Raw genomic sequence first — 16,565 nt, forward strand, 5'->3', positions numbered from 1 at the left:
TTTAAGTGGTCATATTTAACTACATCTTTAAAAACTATTGGTCCTAAGGGCTCGGGACTTATAGCACTTAAAATCATTAAAATAAGCGCTTAAAAACATCATTATAAGAATTAAAATAAGTATTTAAAAATTTAAAATTAAGCAAAAATATTTATTCAAAAAAAAAAAAAAAACTATAATATTCTAACTAAAAAAATCAAACAAAATAAAAATAAATCTACACTTTCAAGACTTTAAGGATTTTATGGATTTCCTAAGGGATTTTTCTGAAAAATAAAGTGTAAACAGTTCTCTCTGTTCTTGATCATTCTGACGATTGACACTCAGTTCTATTTTCAGCGTTGAAATATCTTTGTTAACCCTACAACGATGCCATGGACGGCGATAAACTACGTGACAACGTAGATAAGATAAGAATTACTATTAATTTTAACTCTATCAAAAACGACTTGTAGGAGAAAACTATAAAAATGTAAAAAGAAACTGGTTAAATAAGCAAAAATAATCAGAAAAATTGGAAATAAGCATTTTTTCAAAAAATTGCTGAAAAAAAGGAAAAAAGGCACTTTCAAATTTCATAATTGTACCTGTTATAACTTGACATACACTTCTATAATACTCTGTTACATTTTAAGTCAATCTATAAAAATAAGCAAATGCTTTAACTCCCAAGCTCTGGTCCTTAGCAATGTTGTTAAAAATACTTTTCAAAAATATTTCAAATAGGTATTTAAATACTAATATATTCAAAAAATATTTCAAATACTTATAAATACATTTTTTTATATATATATAATAATAAATATTTGAAATACAAAAGTATTTACAAGCATCCAAAAGTTTTAAAAATGTATTTAAAATACTGAAAAAGTATTTAAATACTAATATTTAATTATTTAACAAGTATGGTCCTAAGTATAAAATGAATAATCGTAACTCGTAGTTTTGAAGCGTTTTGCCTCCTTTAATGATCTGATCTTTCTAAAAAATGTGCATGGTATTTGTGATGTTAATTGGGAAGATATTTCATTAATAATTTGTGATGGTAATTTATGTGGAGGTTTTCCAAAAATCCAGGTTCTCACCAACAATTTTTTCACAACTCCTAGAAAGACAAGTTGCCTATAACTAAGGGGAGACGCAGTTACTTAATTTAAAACGGGAATTCTAGTAAGAATAGTTTGTCCGACATGGTAATTTTCATCGGTTTGATTTCTTTAGTCATCATCAATCCTTTCTATAAAATTAACATCAGGAAAACACATCCTACCATTTAAATATTCGCTTTCAATACATCGGACGGATCGCATTAAACGAATTTTAGAATTCTTTGTATAGTAAGTATAGGTGCGTCCACTGACCCGCAACAGACGGACCGCACGAATAGGCTCGGTAATAATACTGACAAAATTCCTTGTAGGTGCAACTTTTCTCACTGGTATACCATCGTATACGAATGAAGTCATACGGAAATGCGAAATTAAATAATAATTTTACTGTAAAAAATCTGATTGTAAATGGCAGTGGCCTAGGAAACCCGAATTGGGGCGGAACGGTGGACGCACTATCACAAATCGATCCGTTCGATGCGAATCTTAGGACGCTTATCTTAAGACTATAAATAAGTTCTGTGTCGTTTTATTTTATATAGGGATGTAGTCATAGGCGCATTCAAATTTTGTTATTGAGAGGGCTTAAGAAATGTTTATATCGTGACACACATTTATTTTATATGTTAAAAATTAAGACCAAAATGTATAACCAATGGCGTGTTAAAACAATATAAATTAATTTACAACTAACATAAAAATACATACATAATACTACTGGTACTGTGGATACCAGGGGCGCTATTTTAAAGAAAAAACTGAGGGTGCTGAAGCCCTTCTATCTTTTTCATGTTTCTAAATGGTTATATACATCCGCAAACCATACAATTCAACAGTTACTAAAATATTTGGTAAATATATGAATATTTATAGATTTAAATTGTTCACTTTAATTTTATATTTTTATTGCGTGTACAACGAATTACCTGTCTATATACACAAGTGTTTTATCACATGATCACTAATAGATTTTGACTGAAGCGGAAGATATTATGGTTTTATAATGATGTTTGTATTTTATTTTTTAACACTTATTCGGATAGAAACTGGTCCAAAAGTTTTTTCTAGGACTTTTTTAAATTTTAAATTGGCATGCGGTGGTACTATAGATAAGTCATTTTTTAAATCATAATAGTTTTTTCTAGACGTGAGGAAAAAACTATCCTGAAATGATAAAAATATGCTGTAAATGACTTTCACATTTCAAATTTTAGTTATTTAGTCATAATTCCAAAAGTAATATGGTTAAAAACTTGAAACTTTTACCCTATAGCAAAGATATTTTTTTTTCGTATTGCGAAATATTTTTATAGTGTTTAAAAATTTATATATTTAAACAAAAAAACTCAAAAACTATTATGTTTTTCTATATATAATGAGTAATGAGTATTTAAATGTAAATTAACATAAACACATTTGGGGTGCTAATTTCGAAATTGGAGGTGCTAAGCATACCCAAGCCCCCCAAATTGCGTCTATGGTCGATACTGAGTATGTGCCGTACAACTTTATTTTTATCTGGGCAAGATTTTGTTGGAAACACAGTCCGCCAGAGGGAGGATATTTAGGGCCGCATTTAGGGGGGGCACTGGTTACAACTGCCCCAGGCACCAGTTTTTTGGGGGCGCCAAAATTTTGTGATCGGAAATTTGCTTACTTGTGAATTATTGAACTTTTAAAATTATTATTTTTTTTATTTTTAATAACAGTATTGTAAATTAATGTTAATGTATTTAATTTATTAATATATATTATTAATTTATTTATAGCAATATAGCTATCAGCGATCTAGAATATTATTAATATACCTAACATTAGTTCTTAAATTTGTTGTTATCACGTGCGGCGTATGATGGCGTGTCTACTACACAAAAATAGCATTGATTTTAGAATTTTTAAAAGATTTATGAGGATCAATCTCCAATATTTTCCGTGGGTAGGCCCCTTAGAGGGTCGCCAGTATTTTTTTTTTTCGCGCCGGAGCCCAAAATGTCTAAATACGACACTGGGGATAGTGCCCACTTGGTCCTTCCCGTAAATACGTCTATAGATATATTTAAATTATCAATTGGAAAAAAGTTGACGTTAAGGGAAACAGCTGAATAAAGTAATTACTTAAATGTTTTTGACGAACTCTCAAATGTATCAGTGCTGACATTACAAGATTGGCTGCAATAAAAATAGTACCTGCCGTAGGATGAAAGATTACCTAGGTATGTAACAATCAAAGTCCGAAAGTATTTCTTTTAAAAATAAGTAAATACTAAAAACTAATATTGTATAATAATATTGAAACATTGTTTTTAGTTTAAAAAAATACCCGAATCATTTTTCGATTATAATTAATAAGGGTAAATGCAATACAATAATATAATAAAATTTAATTTACTTATTAATAGGATTAAACAATATATGATGAAAAATTATATGCCTCCTAGATTTCTATCTAAATTTTGCATGAAGCATTAAATCAATTTATGATATAAATAAAACAAATGACCCAAACAAACTTCTCATAGTAGAGATACATATATTACATACATACCTACTTAATTCTAGAGATGTCTATAATGATGACATCAATTTGGCAAATCATATTAATTTTGAAAGTTAAAATGTATTACATTAACATAAATACATACCAACTTATTTTATATTGTTGGACTATCATTTGCAGTTGTTTCTTTACACTAAACAGATAGAAATATGATTATATTTTAAAGCATATTATATACTTATCCTCTACATAGTTGTATAGTCAGAGAAAGCATTCAGATTTAAAACAAATCAATACAAATTCACACATACACACATGCACACACAGTTATATAAATGTAACTGTCTGTATATTAAATTTTCTGAATTCAATATAGCAATAATTGCTACATAATAATATAATAATTATTATTATAAAAAATATTAAAACAGATTATGCTTAGAAATTAATATGTAATAAATAAGTATATAGGTACTTAAGGTCAAGAGAAGAAATAAGGTTGAATATGCTACCTATAAAATAGTACACAAACAAATTATATAGTATAAGAAGATAAAAGCTAATAAACTGCCACTTAAATAATTTATATTTATTAACAAAATTGTATAAAATAATTTGATACTAATTTAAATTATCATAAACATGAATAACATCTTGTAAAGCTTCTACTTGGTTGATAAATTTAGTTATATGTTCATATTCTAATTCATTTAATGACACCTTTTGAATGGCCAAGTGTTCCTCTTCCGCATGTATAACATCATACTTAAATTTTTCTAGGTTTGTTTGAACTTTATTGATTATATTTGGATCACAAACAAACTGTAAATCAAAAATAAAATAAAACATATTTCAATTATCTACATAAGTGAGATTCTGAGCTAAGCAAAGAATATATTTAAAAATACAGATAACAAAATAGGTATGGCATGTACTATATTCACTTGCTTCTTGTATCTCTCTAGACTCCTTTACCCTTCACCTGAACTCCAGTATCTCAGTTCTTTTTATACTTATTTTTCATTTTTATGAATAATATTTATTTTATAATTAATTATTATTAAACGCTTTTCGTTTTCAACTCATATATTGTGTAGTACAGTGATCAGAAAGTTCCTATTTAATGAGTAGTTTAATGATTATCTTTAACTTTTTCTACTTTTTGTAATATTTTTAATGGAGACTCACAATAAAAATGTATGCCTAAGTTGCCTTTGGTAAATGGATTTTTTTATTTAATTAACTAAATATCAATTATGACAAATAACTTATTTTTTTAATATTTTTATATTTCACTGAAAAAAACAATTTCATATTTATTTGTTTTTCTATTTTCTTTCACTGAGAATATTGTATTATTTATTTATTGTGTATTCAACGGGCCTTAGCCCTTTACAAAATATAAGAATAATTTAAGACAACGACCAATATGCATATTAGAATAATAATAATAATTATACAAAGTACGATCACATTTTAACAATTTAAATTAATAAGACAAAAATAAAGAATAAAATGACAAATTAACTAATAAGATTTTTTTTTAGATTTAATAAAGTATTAGTTTTAAAACTATCCCGTGTAGAGTTAAAAAAATCAAGTAGATAGGAAATTTTAGTGGCTAATCGTACAACTCTAAGAAGAAAATAATTTGCTCCACTACAGTCTATTCCAAATAAATCTGGAAAAATGTACGACGAAAACGCGTCTGGTTTTTCGCAGGTATGTCACGTGATCTGTCGGTGGCGAGCGCTGTTGTCGACGATTTAGTTGAATACAGCCTAACTGTATTTTCTAAACCATCATCACTTCGCTTGCCTACGCGACCTGTTGATAAAGTACTCCACGTATACACTAATTTAAACACTATACACGATGGCGAGCTCCGACCGCCGACTGATTACGACGTATGCCGAATCCGTATCCAATCGCAGCGGACCTGCATGCGCGATTTTTTCCGGACTTATTTGGAATAGACTATATTAGTCTTATAATGTGGAATAATAAATAATTTTAAACTGCGTGTCTATAACTAAGGAAATCAAAATCTATCATCACTAAAGACCGGATTTATATGTTTTTACATATCGTTACTGGGTATATGCAGTTTTATGAGAGTAAAAAATGTGGACGATTCGTTCAATTCTGAGTTCATAAAAAAAAGTTTTTTTCACATATTTGAGAATATCTCATAGGTTAGAGAATATTTAGCTTATTTAGCATATTTTAGAAAATTTGGCTTTGATGTTATCGTTGGAATTATACAAATTATTATCTGCAAACTAACCAATATACCTTGTGAAAAGGATAACATAATAAAAACTAGTGTCTCAAGTATTTCAAATAAATAAAGGTTACCAAATGTTAGTGAAAGTTGGGAACATTTTATGTGGAAACAATGAAGATCTCCCATAATATTTTACACTCAGTGTAGTTGCTGACATGAAATTTGCACCTCTAACATCTGTTGATATTGAACGTTCATTTAGTCTCTATAAACAAATTTTAAGTGATAGAAAAACTAACATGAATACAGAAAATATGGACAAATATATTATTGATAATTCATATAATACAATTTAAATAGTATTTCATGTTTCTTTTTTATTTTTCAGAAAGTAAATATTTATCATTATGTGCACTAAAGAAATATTGTTTTTTTTTTTTTTTTGTTTATAAATATATTGTTATTTTATATTTTGTATTAAATAATTATTATTTAAAGATTACCTTTTGTCAACTATTTTTTTTTGTTTTACTATATTTTAAAATATTCGAGTATGATTGTTATTTTTTCATATTGTGGCTATAGCGTTAATACAACATTTAATTAAAATATACCAAAGGAATATTGTTTTTAAATTTTAATACTATAGGCTATACTGTTATATTTTTACTATATTCCTACTCTTAATGAAGTACAATAGTATTTCATTATAATACGCAACTTCATATATACCTCACGATTAAAAGAATGTTGTAAAAAAAAAAAAAAATTGTAAAAATGCATATTAAAACATATATTGATGTTTGTTGATTATTTTTGCATAATTTCAAATATTTTTACACATTTTTAAGAGAGTAAAATGAGAATATTTAAAGGTTTTTTAGAGAAAATTAACATCATATTTAAGTTATTTTAAGAGAATAGAAATCTGGTCTTTAATCATCACTAATAATTCTGGACAAAAATCATGCCCATTCAAAATATCAAAAACAAATATTAAGTCAGCCAGATTACATCTTAAAGAGAGACAATCAAGACCCAATTTTTCCTGTAATTGATTAATTGAATCTCTAGAAAATGAAAACTGAATTCATAAAATATCATTTTTAGAAATTTATTTTGAAAATTATCAAGTTGTGTATTACATGTAGACAAATTTTAAGATCAAATAAGTGATGCAAATTCTAGGTTAGATCTGACTAAAGAATTAAAAATGGTTTTTAAGTATAGAAGATTCCTAAATTCCTTTGTATTTTTATTTAAGAAAACTAACATCTTATAAGATTTGTTCATAATAATTTTATGATTAATTTTAAAGCTAAGGTCATTTTAAAAATAAATCCCTAAATCTTTAACCAAATTAACTCTCAAGAAATATTCATCTCTTTTATATTGTTTTATAATAGGATTAATTTTACAAATAAAAAATAATAGTTTACATTCTTAATACTTAGAGGTAAATAATTCCTGTTACTTCATAAAATAAATTTATTTAAGATCAATTATAAAGTTTTAATCTTGCATAACATTCTGGCAAAATCAGTAGTAAATAATAAAATATTAACAATATCAGAATTTCACAAAACAAAAGGTGATAAATCATAAATAACAATCAAAAACAATAAAGGATCCAAGTGGTGACCTTGAGGAACTCTAGAAGAGACCAGGACATTTTTAAATGAATGGAATGAGATTTTCACGGCTTGAGTTTTGTTAGTGAGGTACGAGTATAACCATTTAAAAAAATAACCAGCTATGCTAAAATTAAATAAATACATTTCTATGCCATAAATTTCAGTTTATAATAAAGTAAAGTATGGTCAACTTTATTAAAAGTCTTCTGAAAATCCGTGTAAGTGAAATAGACAAACCATGATCTAGTGCATTAGTGATATAATTTTGGTAAACTAATAATTAGTGAAGATTGGATATTTAGATAAAAAACCATGTTGTGAGGGACTTGTAGTTTTTAATAATGAACTAGATAATTTCTTTGAAATAATCGATAAATAAATATGAATTAATATATCCTTATAAAGCTTTAAATTAAAATACATTTTAGTTTAAATTATTTTTTAACTAAATATCAAAAAAATACAACTATGGTAAAAGGGAGTTTAACATTAAAAATTCCTATGGATGACTTATAAGGTAATTTCTGAATGTGTTAAAATTGAAAATCAATAATATGCCAAATAAATAACAAGTAATTATAACTATTTTTATATATAATTATAAATTATTTTTAATTATTTTTTTTTAAATAATCTATTAAGTGAAAAATGTGTCTAGATAAAAAAAAATATAAAAATGTATATAATCAGTTCATATAACATCTTAAAACTTCAAGTTTTAATTAATAAATTACAATGAAAAATTATCATTTTTTGTATTTTTTCAGTATTATTATTTTCTCAGTGTTGGTATGTTCAACATATTACTTTAATCTGAGAATAAATGTATTACACTATGAACAAATCTACTTACACAAATCTGTATTTAAGAAATTGATTATATGTGAGATACACTTTCCAAATTTTTATCATGTGGATCATTTTATAACAAAATCAAATTACGCGTGTCTGTAAATACTGAATTGGGCTATTAGTCGGGTCCATACTTAGTGAAAAATCAAATAAAGTATAAACGTAACTTTCAAAACATAGAAAGGTATTAAAAAAGAACTACACAAAAGTCGATTCTAAGTGAATCTGGCATTAGATTAAAAAAAAAAACCACAAATAAGGATTCCCTGATTTAAATATTACCAAAAATTTTACTAGTAAATTTTGAGCCTGAATTAAAGAAAACATTTGAGTCGCCCCCCCCCTCCCATAGAAGCATTTGAATTATTTATAATATTAGATCAAATAAATAATAAAATAAAAAAAATCTACCTTAAAATATCCAGGTTTTAAATCATCATCTATAATTTCAACTTCTTCTGCACCAGCATTTATAGCATGTTCTATACATTCATCGTCAGCATTTTTTATATCTTGAGATGGTTTTGCTATAATGATACCTTTGTGAATGAATAAGTGTTTAGCCCCGGAATCACAGTATGAAAAACTAATGACAAAAAGGTTTTATGTAGAAATATGTAAGTTATCAAATAATAAAGTAATTTATTATAAATGATTATATTTACTACAGTCAATGATATAAAATAATAACTATTAGTTCTTTAAGTTTATTAAATCTACATTAAAAAGAGTTATATCATTATAATAGCTAAGCACAGATTTAAATTGCCTATTATGAGTTATTTTGTAGGTCGAATAATTCTTTGTAAGAGAGATTTTATTAAGAATAAGAAAGATTTTTCACATATTTTAGTTAAATGCAAAACAATTTGAATTGGATGAAAGAAATAGAAAACTAAGAAGAATGTAAAAGGATATTATGTTTGAAAAAATTATAACAAAAGACATAATAGTTTAAAAAAAAGGAATAATCAATATAATATTTCACAATATTATGTAAAATATTTCACTGCTCAGTTTCTTACATAGAAAAATAGAAATAAAATTATAAAATCTATATAATTGAGTTGCACTAAAGGGTTACACTTGTATTGAACGTGGAAAATAATAATATTAATAAATAATGCATTTACAATTCAGTGAATAATAATTAAATATTTAAAACTAAAATTATTAAGTAGATCACAATTTAATGGTAAAAAGCCTATTTGATAAACAAATAACAAAAATTATATTTTTGCTTCATTATATACTGTATAAAATTAAATATTATTTTAAACAATTAATACTTTAAAGTTTTTTTTCACTGTACAAGTATTTTTATTTTATTTCATACACATACACTAAAATTATACATATACATTACATATACATAATATACATTAAGAGAACACCGCACTAACATCACTAACATGTATTCTGTCTGTGTTACCAATGTACAACATACTAAATCTGTATTTAATAAACCAATTTTTCTATTGTTAGCTTTAATATTATAGTTGACTGACCTAACTTAAAAGGAAAAACATTATCTGTCTTCTTGAAATCTTTTTATGATATTTTAATTGTTAAGTCATTTTGTATTATGTAAAAATAACAATTTAAACAAAAACTCATAGATAGTTTAAAAATTAAAATATCATAAAAATTTTGAAAAAAAAAAGAACACACAATTAATATTCTTTTATTTAAGTTAGATAATAGGTTAACTCTAATATTAAAGTTGATAATACAAGTTTTATTGAAGGGATAATTGCTATTATTGCTAAGTTGCATGTTTGTAAGAAGATGTAGGCTTCCTATATATATAAAAGTTAAAAATGATATTTATTTTATAATAATGTACTTTTAATTTAGAAATAGATCAGCAATAAAAAAGAATTATTAATTAAATTAAATGCTTACCCTGATTTCCGAATTAAAGTATTTAAATTTTGTTTCATAAGTCTTGGATTTTCCGTTAAAGCTTGGATAAGAAAGATTGAACCCCTAGGTCCTTTGATTTCAAACCATATTGGTTCTGCTTTGCTAGATGACTGCAAAATAAACAATAAATACTTAAAATTTTATACAATCATAGACATAGGTACCAGTTTTAAACAACTAAATTAAAAAAAAATTGAACAAATATTTTTTAAAAAAAAAAACACTAACAAATACATCAATTAAATAAAGTCAATAATTATTAGACAGTTAACAGTATGGTTATATTATATCTTAAAACTAATTTTTGCCTCTTACATTTGACTCCAATTGTAAAATACTACATAATACAATAGGTTTTCAATAAATAAGTTAAAAAAATATGAGCTCAAATAAATTTAATTATAAATTTGGTTCAACTTAAATATTTGTAATCAATAATATAATGTGTAATTTTAGCATTGAAAAATAAAATAGTAATGGTATATTATTGTAGTTTCCTGTTCTTAAATGTATTTTATAATTTTTCCAAATTGCTGTAATCGACTTTAATTGTTTAATTTATCATTTATACCATTTTAAGCCTCAGCAATAAGTGAATAGTTTTTGTAATCAAGTAAGATGTAGTCATTCTGATAATGAGTCCCGTATAATATAAATATTTTTCGTTTTCCAATAAATAAAATGTGATTGCAGCAGTAAAAAAAAAAAACATAAATAAACATAGGTAATAAATTTCCAATTTGTAATAATAATAAATATTACATTTTAGATCAAAACTGCACATTGGCGAAGCTATGTAACTCATATATGTATTTATATAATTAAAAGTAATACCCTATGTTATGTGAATATGTTTAGACTTTTTAATAATGTAAGATAAGAAAAAAAATAGACAAAAACTAAGTCCTAGATAAAATGGTTCAGAGCAAAACCGATTAATTCAGATTAACTTTAATATTATATCATATCAACATAAATTATTGTAAAATTAATAACTGCTCATAATGCCTATAGGCATGCATTTTAATAAAATAAAATAATATATTTTAATTATTATAAACTAATAAACAATGTATTACAATATAGTGCAAGATATTTAAAATCAAAAATAATCTTAACAGTTATAAATACCATAAAATAGGATATTATTGTTGGAAGTTTTATGTTAAGTATTATATTTTAAAAAAACAACAAAAATCAATTTTTTTTTGTTGGTGTAATTAACATAAACTGTATCTACAGGATTCATGAGTATATCAATACACAACTATTAGAGTCTTATAGTAATCTCATAGAGCTAACAACTAAGCCATAACATAAATTACATCAATATTCAGAATTATATAAGTAGTGAAATTATAATAATTTGCTATAAAATGTCAGTTTTCAAAAATCAATATTATGAAATGTCATTATAATACTTTAATGAGCTTATAGAATAAAATATCCTGGGGTTTTGAATCAGATTATTATTCTGCAATATACATAAATAAACATGTTTTATCGTTAAAAATTACTACAGAAAATTATATTATAAGATAACTTAATCATAAAATTTTAAAATGTATAATGAATAATAGTTTATTATTTATAAGTAAATCATTTCACTTACATGTATTTTAATAGCATTTAAAATTGTATCTTTTGGCATACTGTTCTTTTTTGCCATTTCAATGATTGATGCTAATTTATAATTTGTATCAGGATTCGGATCATTTTGCTCTGTAAAAATTGAATTTTAATACTACTAAAATATAATATATAATTCATACTTATATAAATTGAATAAAAAATTTATAATTCTAGAATAAGATAGATTTATGAATACTATTCAAGTATAATTAATTGATTATCACAACAATTTTAGTATTAATATGATAAAATATAATAGACAAAACCAATTTTAAGCGATATGTGAATTCAAAATTTAATTATTTTATTACTCATAGATAAAAAATGTAAAAAAATATGTTTAAAACGCAAAAAAAATCATAAAAGACAATACACCAAATATATTTAAACCACAATATTTTATGAATTAATATTATAGTTTTTCAAATTTAATTTGTTAAAATAATATATTTTACAATTTAATTATTTAAAACATGAATAAATAAACTTGAGCATATTAAAAATACAACAGGAATGAGCACCAATTAGGCAAACACAAGTCTTGTTATTATTTATTACCTCTAATAGCTAATTTCATTTGACGACTAAACCTGGCAAATGTCAATGCTTTCTGCTGATCCATGGCCCCTTTTGTATGCTTAATATTGGACCATTTACTATGACCAGCATTTCTCCTCAGTACTATATTACTTTGAGCTACACGGCATAGATCATTTATTTTGAAAAATAAACTCTTATACATTATTAAAAATAATTGCTCTGTTATAGAACGTAATCAAAATAAATAAAATATATATACTTGCTAAGGTGAATCAGTAGATTAAAAAAAGTACGAGTTAAACGCCATAAGATAAGTAGTATCAATATAATGCCGACAGTTATCACAATAAGTTGACTAGTGACACAGATATCTATATTAAACTAGATAAGGTACTCGCGTTATCGTATGAATCCCACAGATCCGTTATCACAAATTTCGTGGTTGGCAAAACAATTTGAATTACCATTACGATTACACATTTACACCTATAATATTATGGTTTTATGAGTGTGTGAATTTATTTATTTGACATTATTTTGACAATAATGATTATATTATTTTACTTATTGTGCTTCATATTTTAAATATAATCATGCCAGTGTCATGTGTTGCGTATGGATGTACAAATAGATATAAAATTGGTCAGAATATTCATTTTTTTTCGGTAAGTTTATCTATGATTAGTTATCTATTATTATTATTAATATAGTTTACACGTAGGTATACATAGCTAAGGTTAGGTTATTTTAATACAGATATTTTGAATATTATAGATTTCCTTTAGCCAATGTTGATCTAAATAAAAAATGGATTGCAGCTATTAAAAGAAAGAAGTTTACACCAACGAAATGGAGCCGTTTATGTAGTGATCATTTTGTTAATGACAATTATCAAGTAAAACTGGGTAATAATAAAAACATATTTTTAAAAGAAGATGCTGTGCCAACAGTGTTCTCTGCATTTCCTTCTTACTACCAAAAGGCGTCCAAAATTCCAAGAAAAGAACCGCTTGTAAGAAATCTCATTCAAATTGAAAATTCAAATTTAAATGCAGCAGGTACTTATGAAATTAAATTAAACTACACAAATGAAAACTTAATTTAATTTATATCTAATGACAATTAAAAAATATATTTAATTCAAATCTAGCAGAATATGACATTCCATTAATTGATGATAAAATTGGAACTTCTGATGACATTCAATTAGAAGATGATAAAGTTGAAACCTTTGATAAAATAGTTCCTACTACTAATAATAAGGAAGTTCAAACAGTTAATAGTTATACCAGTGAACTTTTATTGAAAAAAAAAAAATAAGAACTTTACAGCAAAAGTTAAGAAGAAAAGATAAAAAATTATATAACCTGCAAGAATTATTAAACGATTTGAAAAGTAGAGGCTTAATCGATGGTGAACCAGTAAATATAATAGAAAATAGTTTCAGCGGTAAATATTAATATTTAAAAATTTGTTATTTTGTAAAATAAAATATACAACTTGCTTGCTTTTTCTGCTTCTAAGCACTTATTTGCAGGCATTTGCACATTTAATATTAATGAATGGCTTATATCTTATGCTTTCTTATTAGGCACTATATTGAGCCTATTTAAAAATGAATTAAAAAACAGTAAAAAAGGTACAGGTTGTCGCTATACAAAAGAAATGAAAGAGTTTGCCTTAACCTTACATTACTATTCACCAAAAGCTTATAACTTCTGCCGGTAATTAATGCTTTTCTAGTAATTTGAATGACTACTTTTATTTTATTAAAATATACAGTGGCCGACGCTTATAGTGATCACATTTGTCCGAGAGTATTTTGATTACTGTAAGCAGCTGATTCTTATATCCAGTGAATACTATAAATGGCAACCACTGTACTTGTTATTAATCTTTAATAACTTCTATATCTATAATCTCCCAGAAGCATACAATTATGGTTTTATTATAATTATTTATGTATAATTTTTTAGTACTATTCTAACTCTTCCTAATCCATCTTCAATTGCTAATTGGACCTCAACTGTTAATGCGAAACCTGGTTTTTTCAAAGAAGTTTTTAAGAGTATTAAACTAATTCCAGCTAGTGAGAAAGATTGCAACCTAGTATTTGATAGCATGTCAATAAGAAAAAAAATTGTATATGACGGAAAAGAAGATAAATTTGTAGGGTATTGTGATTTTGGCGGCATACAAGTCGAAACTCAAGAGACCCCTGCAATTGAAGCATTATTTTTTATGTTGGTTGGACTTAATGGAAAATGGAAATGGCCAATAGGATACTTTTTGCAGGCTAAAAGTACAGCTATAATACAAGCTGGACTTATTACAACTGCAATTCAAATGGCTAAAGAAATAGGAGCTAGAGTTTGGGGTGTCACTTGTGATGGAACTACAACCAACTTGTCAACTATGACACACTTAGGGTACAAACAAAGTGGTACTTATGATGAAATACATGAATCAATTAGTATACCTGGGATCGATTGGAAGGTAATAATGTATACAACAATTAATTTGTTGAACTTAATTTAACATGAATATTAATACATTTTTTTAAATGAATACATAGATATATTATGTGCCCGATGCTTGTCATAATATCAAACTTGCTCGCAATGCACTAGCTACTTATCAACAATTTAAATACAATGACAATGTTATTAGTTGGTCATACATTAAGCATTTAAATACAGGTATAAATTATATTATATTAATAACATTTACATTAAATATTTTTTATTTAATTTCAGTTCAGCAAAATATAGGATTAAATATTGCAAATAAACTATCAAATACCCATATTGATTGGAAGAAAAATATCATGAAGGTGAAACTCGCAGCGCAAACTTTATCCTCATCAACAGCTGATGCTCTTGAATTTTTTAGACATATAAATGAACCTACATTTAAAGACAGTTGAGTTTAAGTTCTATAAATAAATAATACAATTTGAAATTAAATATTTTTTGTTGGATTTCAGGTGAACCAACTGAAACATTTATTAGAGTAATTGACAGCATATTTGATTTTTTAAATAGTCGCAATCCATTTGGAAAAGGTTTTAAAAAACCTCTGTACAGAAATGATGTTGATAGAATGAGATGTATAATTATACCTCAAATAGAGTATTTATTAAAACTTACAAATATCGAAGGAAAGTTCCTTTATTTAACTCCACGTAAAACATTTATTCTTGGTAAGTATAAATTTGATTAAAATGTAAACCTATTAAATTTGTTTTGACAAATCTGACACGTCGATTAAATTTCTCCTTTAGGGTTGGCAACTGCAGTGAAATCAATATTTAGCATAGCAGATGAATTGTTTTATACTGCTGAATATAAATACATGTTAACATACAAGTTTTCCCAGGACCACCTAGAAATGTTTTTTCTCAAAAATAAGGCAGCGTTTTGGGAACAATAATAATCCAAATGCTTTAGAACTTAGAACAGCATTGAAACAAATACTTTTAAAAAATTCAATTTCTTCTTCGTATGCTGCTAATTGTATTGCACTAGATAACACAGGTTCTGAAAGTGTTTTTGAAATACGCTGGGCAAAAAAAACATTAGTAGACAATGTTATCGAAGAAGTTGAAGATGAAAATATATCAAATCTTCTGCCTTATATTGATAGTTTTGATTTGGTAAAAGATAATATTTTATATTATATTTGTGGATTTATCGTTAGAAGTGTTTATAAAAAAATTGACTGTCAAACTTGTGCCTATAGTATAATTGAAAATGAATCTGAACATAATTATAGTCATAAATATCCTCATTCAATATTAGTAGATGTTAAAAATAGAGGAGGATTAATAAAAAGTTCAAAGGATGTGGTTGTAATTGTTAAATTTATTGAAAGTACATTAATTCAATTAACATCAAATTTTTGTTCATTATTACCAGGCTTAAGTCAAAAAGTTATTCTTGCCGTTAAAAATCATGTATATAATTATAGTATTTTTAATTGCTTAAATTGTGTAAATGACGGTTTTTTTAGAAAATCACAAGTTGAATTTGGTAACTTTAATTTGCAAGCAATATCTGAAAGTTCGTCTTCATTATGTGGCCAAGTTGAAAACAAGTGCAGACGTTAGTAAACGTCGCTTATTGACCAAATTAATATTATTTAACCAT

At 25.4% G+C, this 16,565-nt stretch overlaps 1 protein-coding gene and 1 pseudogene across 1 annotated transcript; one reads left to right on the forward strand and one right to left on the reverse strand.

Annotated features, from left to right (window-relative positions):
* Window positions 1-4,174: 4,174 nt before the first annotated feature.
* Window positions 4,175-12,704, reverse strand: LOC112690371 (translational activator of cytochrome c oxidase 1). Its single transcript, XM_025564377.1, has 5 exons — window positions 12,436-12,704; window positions 11,858-11,967; window positions 10,225-10,355; window positions 8,731-8,905; window positions 4,175-4,428 (listed from the first exon to the last, which is right to left on the reverse strand). The coding sequence occupies exons 1-5, from the start codon at window positions 12,617-12,619 to the stop codon at window positions 4,228-4,230; spliced, it is 801 nt and encodes a 266-aa protein (XP_025420162.1). The 5' UTR covers window positions 12,620-12,704; the 3' UTR covers window positions 4,175-4,227.
* Window positions 12,705-12,817: 113 nt separating this feature from the next.
* Window positions 12,818-14,482, forward strand: LOC112690372 (annotated as a pseudogene).
* The last annotated feature ends 2,083 nt before the right edge of the window (window positions 14,483-16,565 follow it).

The sequence above is a fragment of the Sipha flava genome, unplaced genomic scaffold (assembly GCF_003268045.1).
Source record: "Sipha flava isolate LNK unplaced genomic scaffold, YSA_version1 50160_pilon_pilon, whole genome shotgun sequence".
In the NCBI taxonomy this organism is placed as follows: domain Eukaryota; kingdom Metazoa; phylum Arthropoda; class Insecta; order Hemiptera; family Aphididae; genus Sipha; species Sipha flava.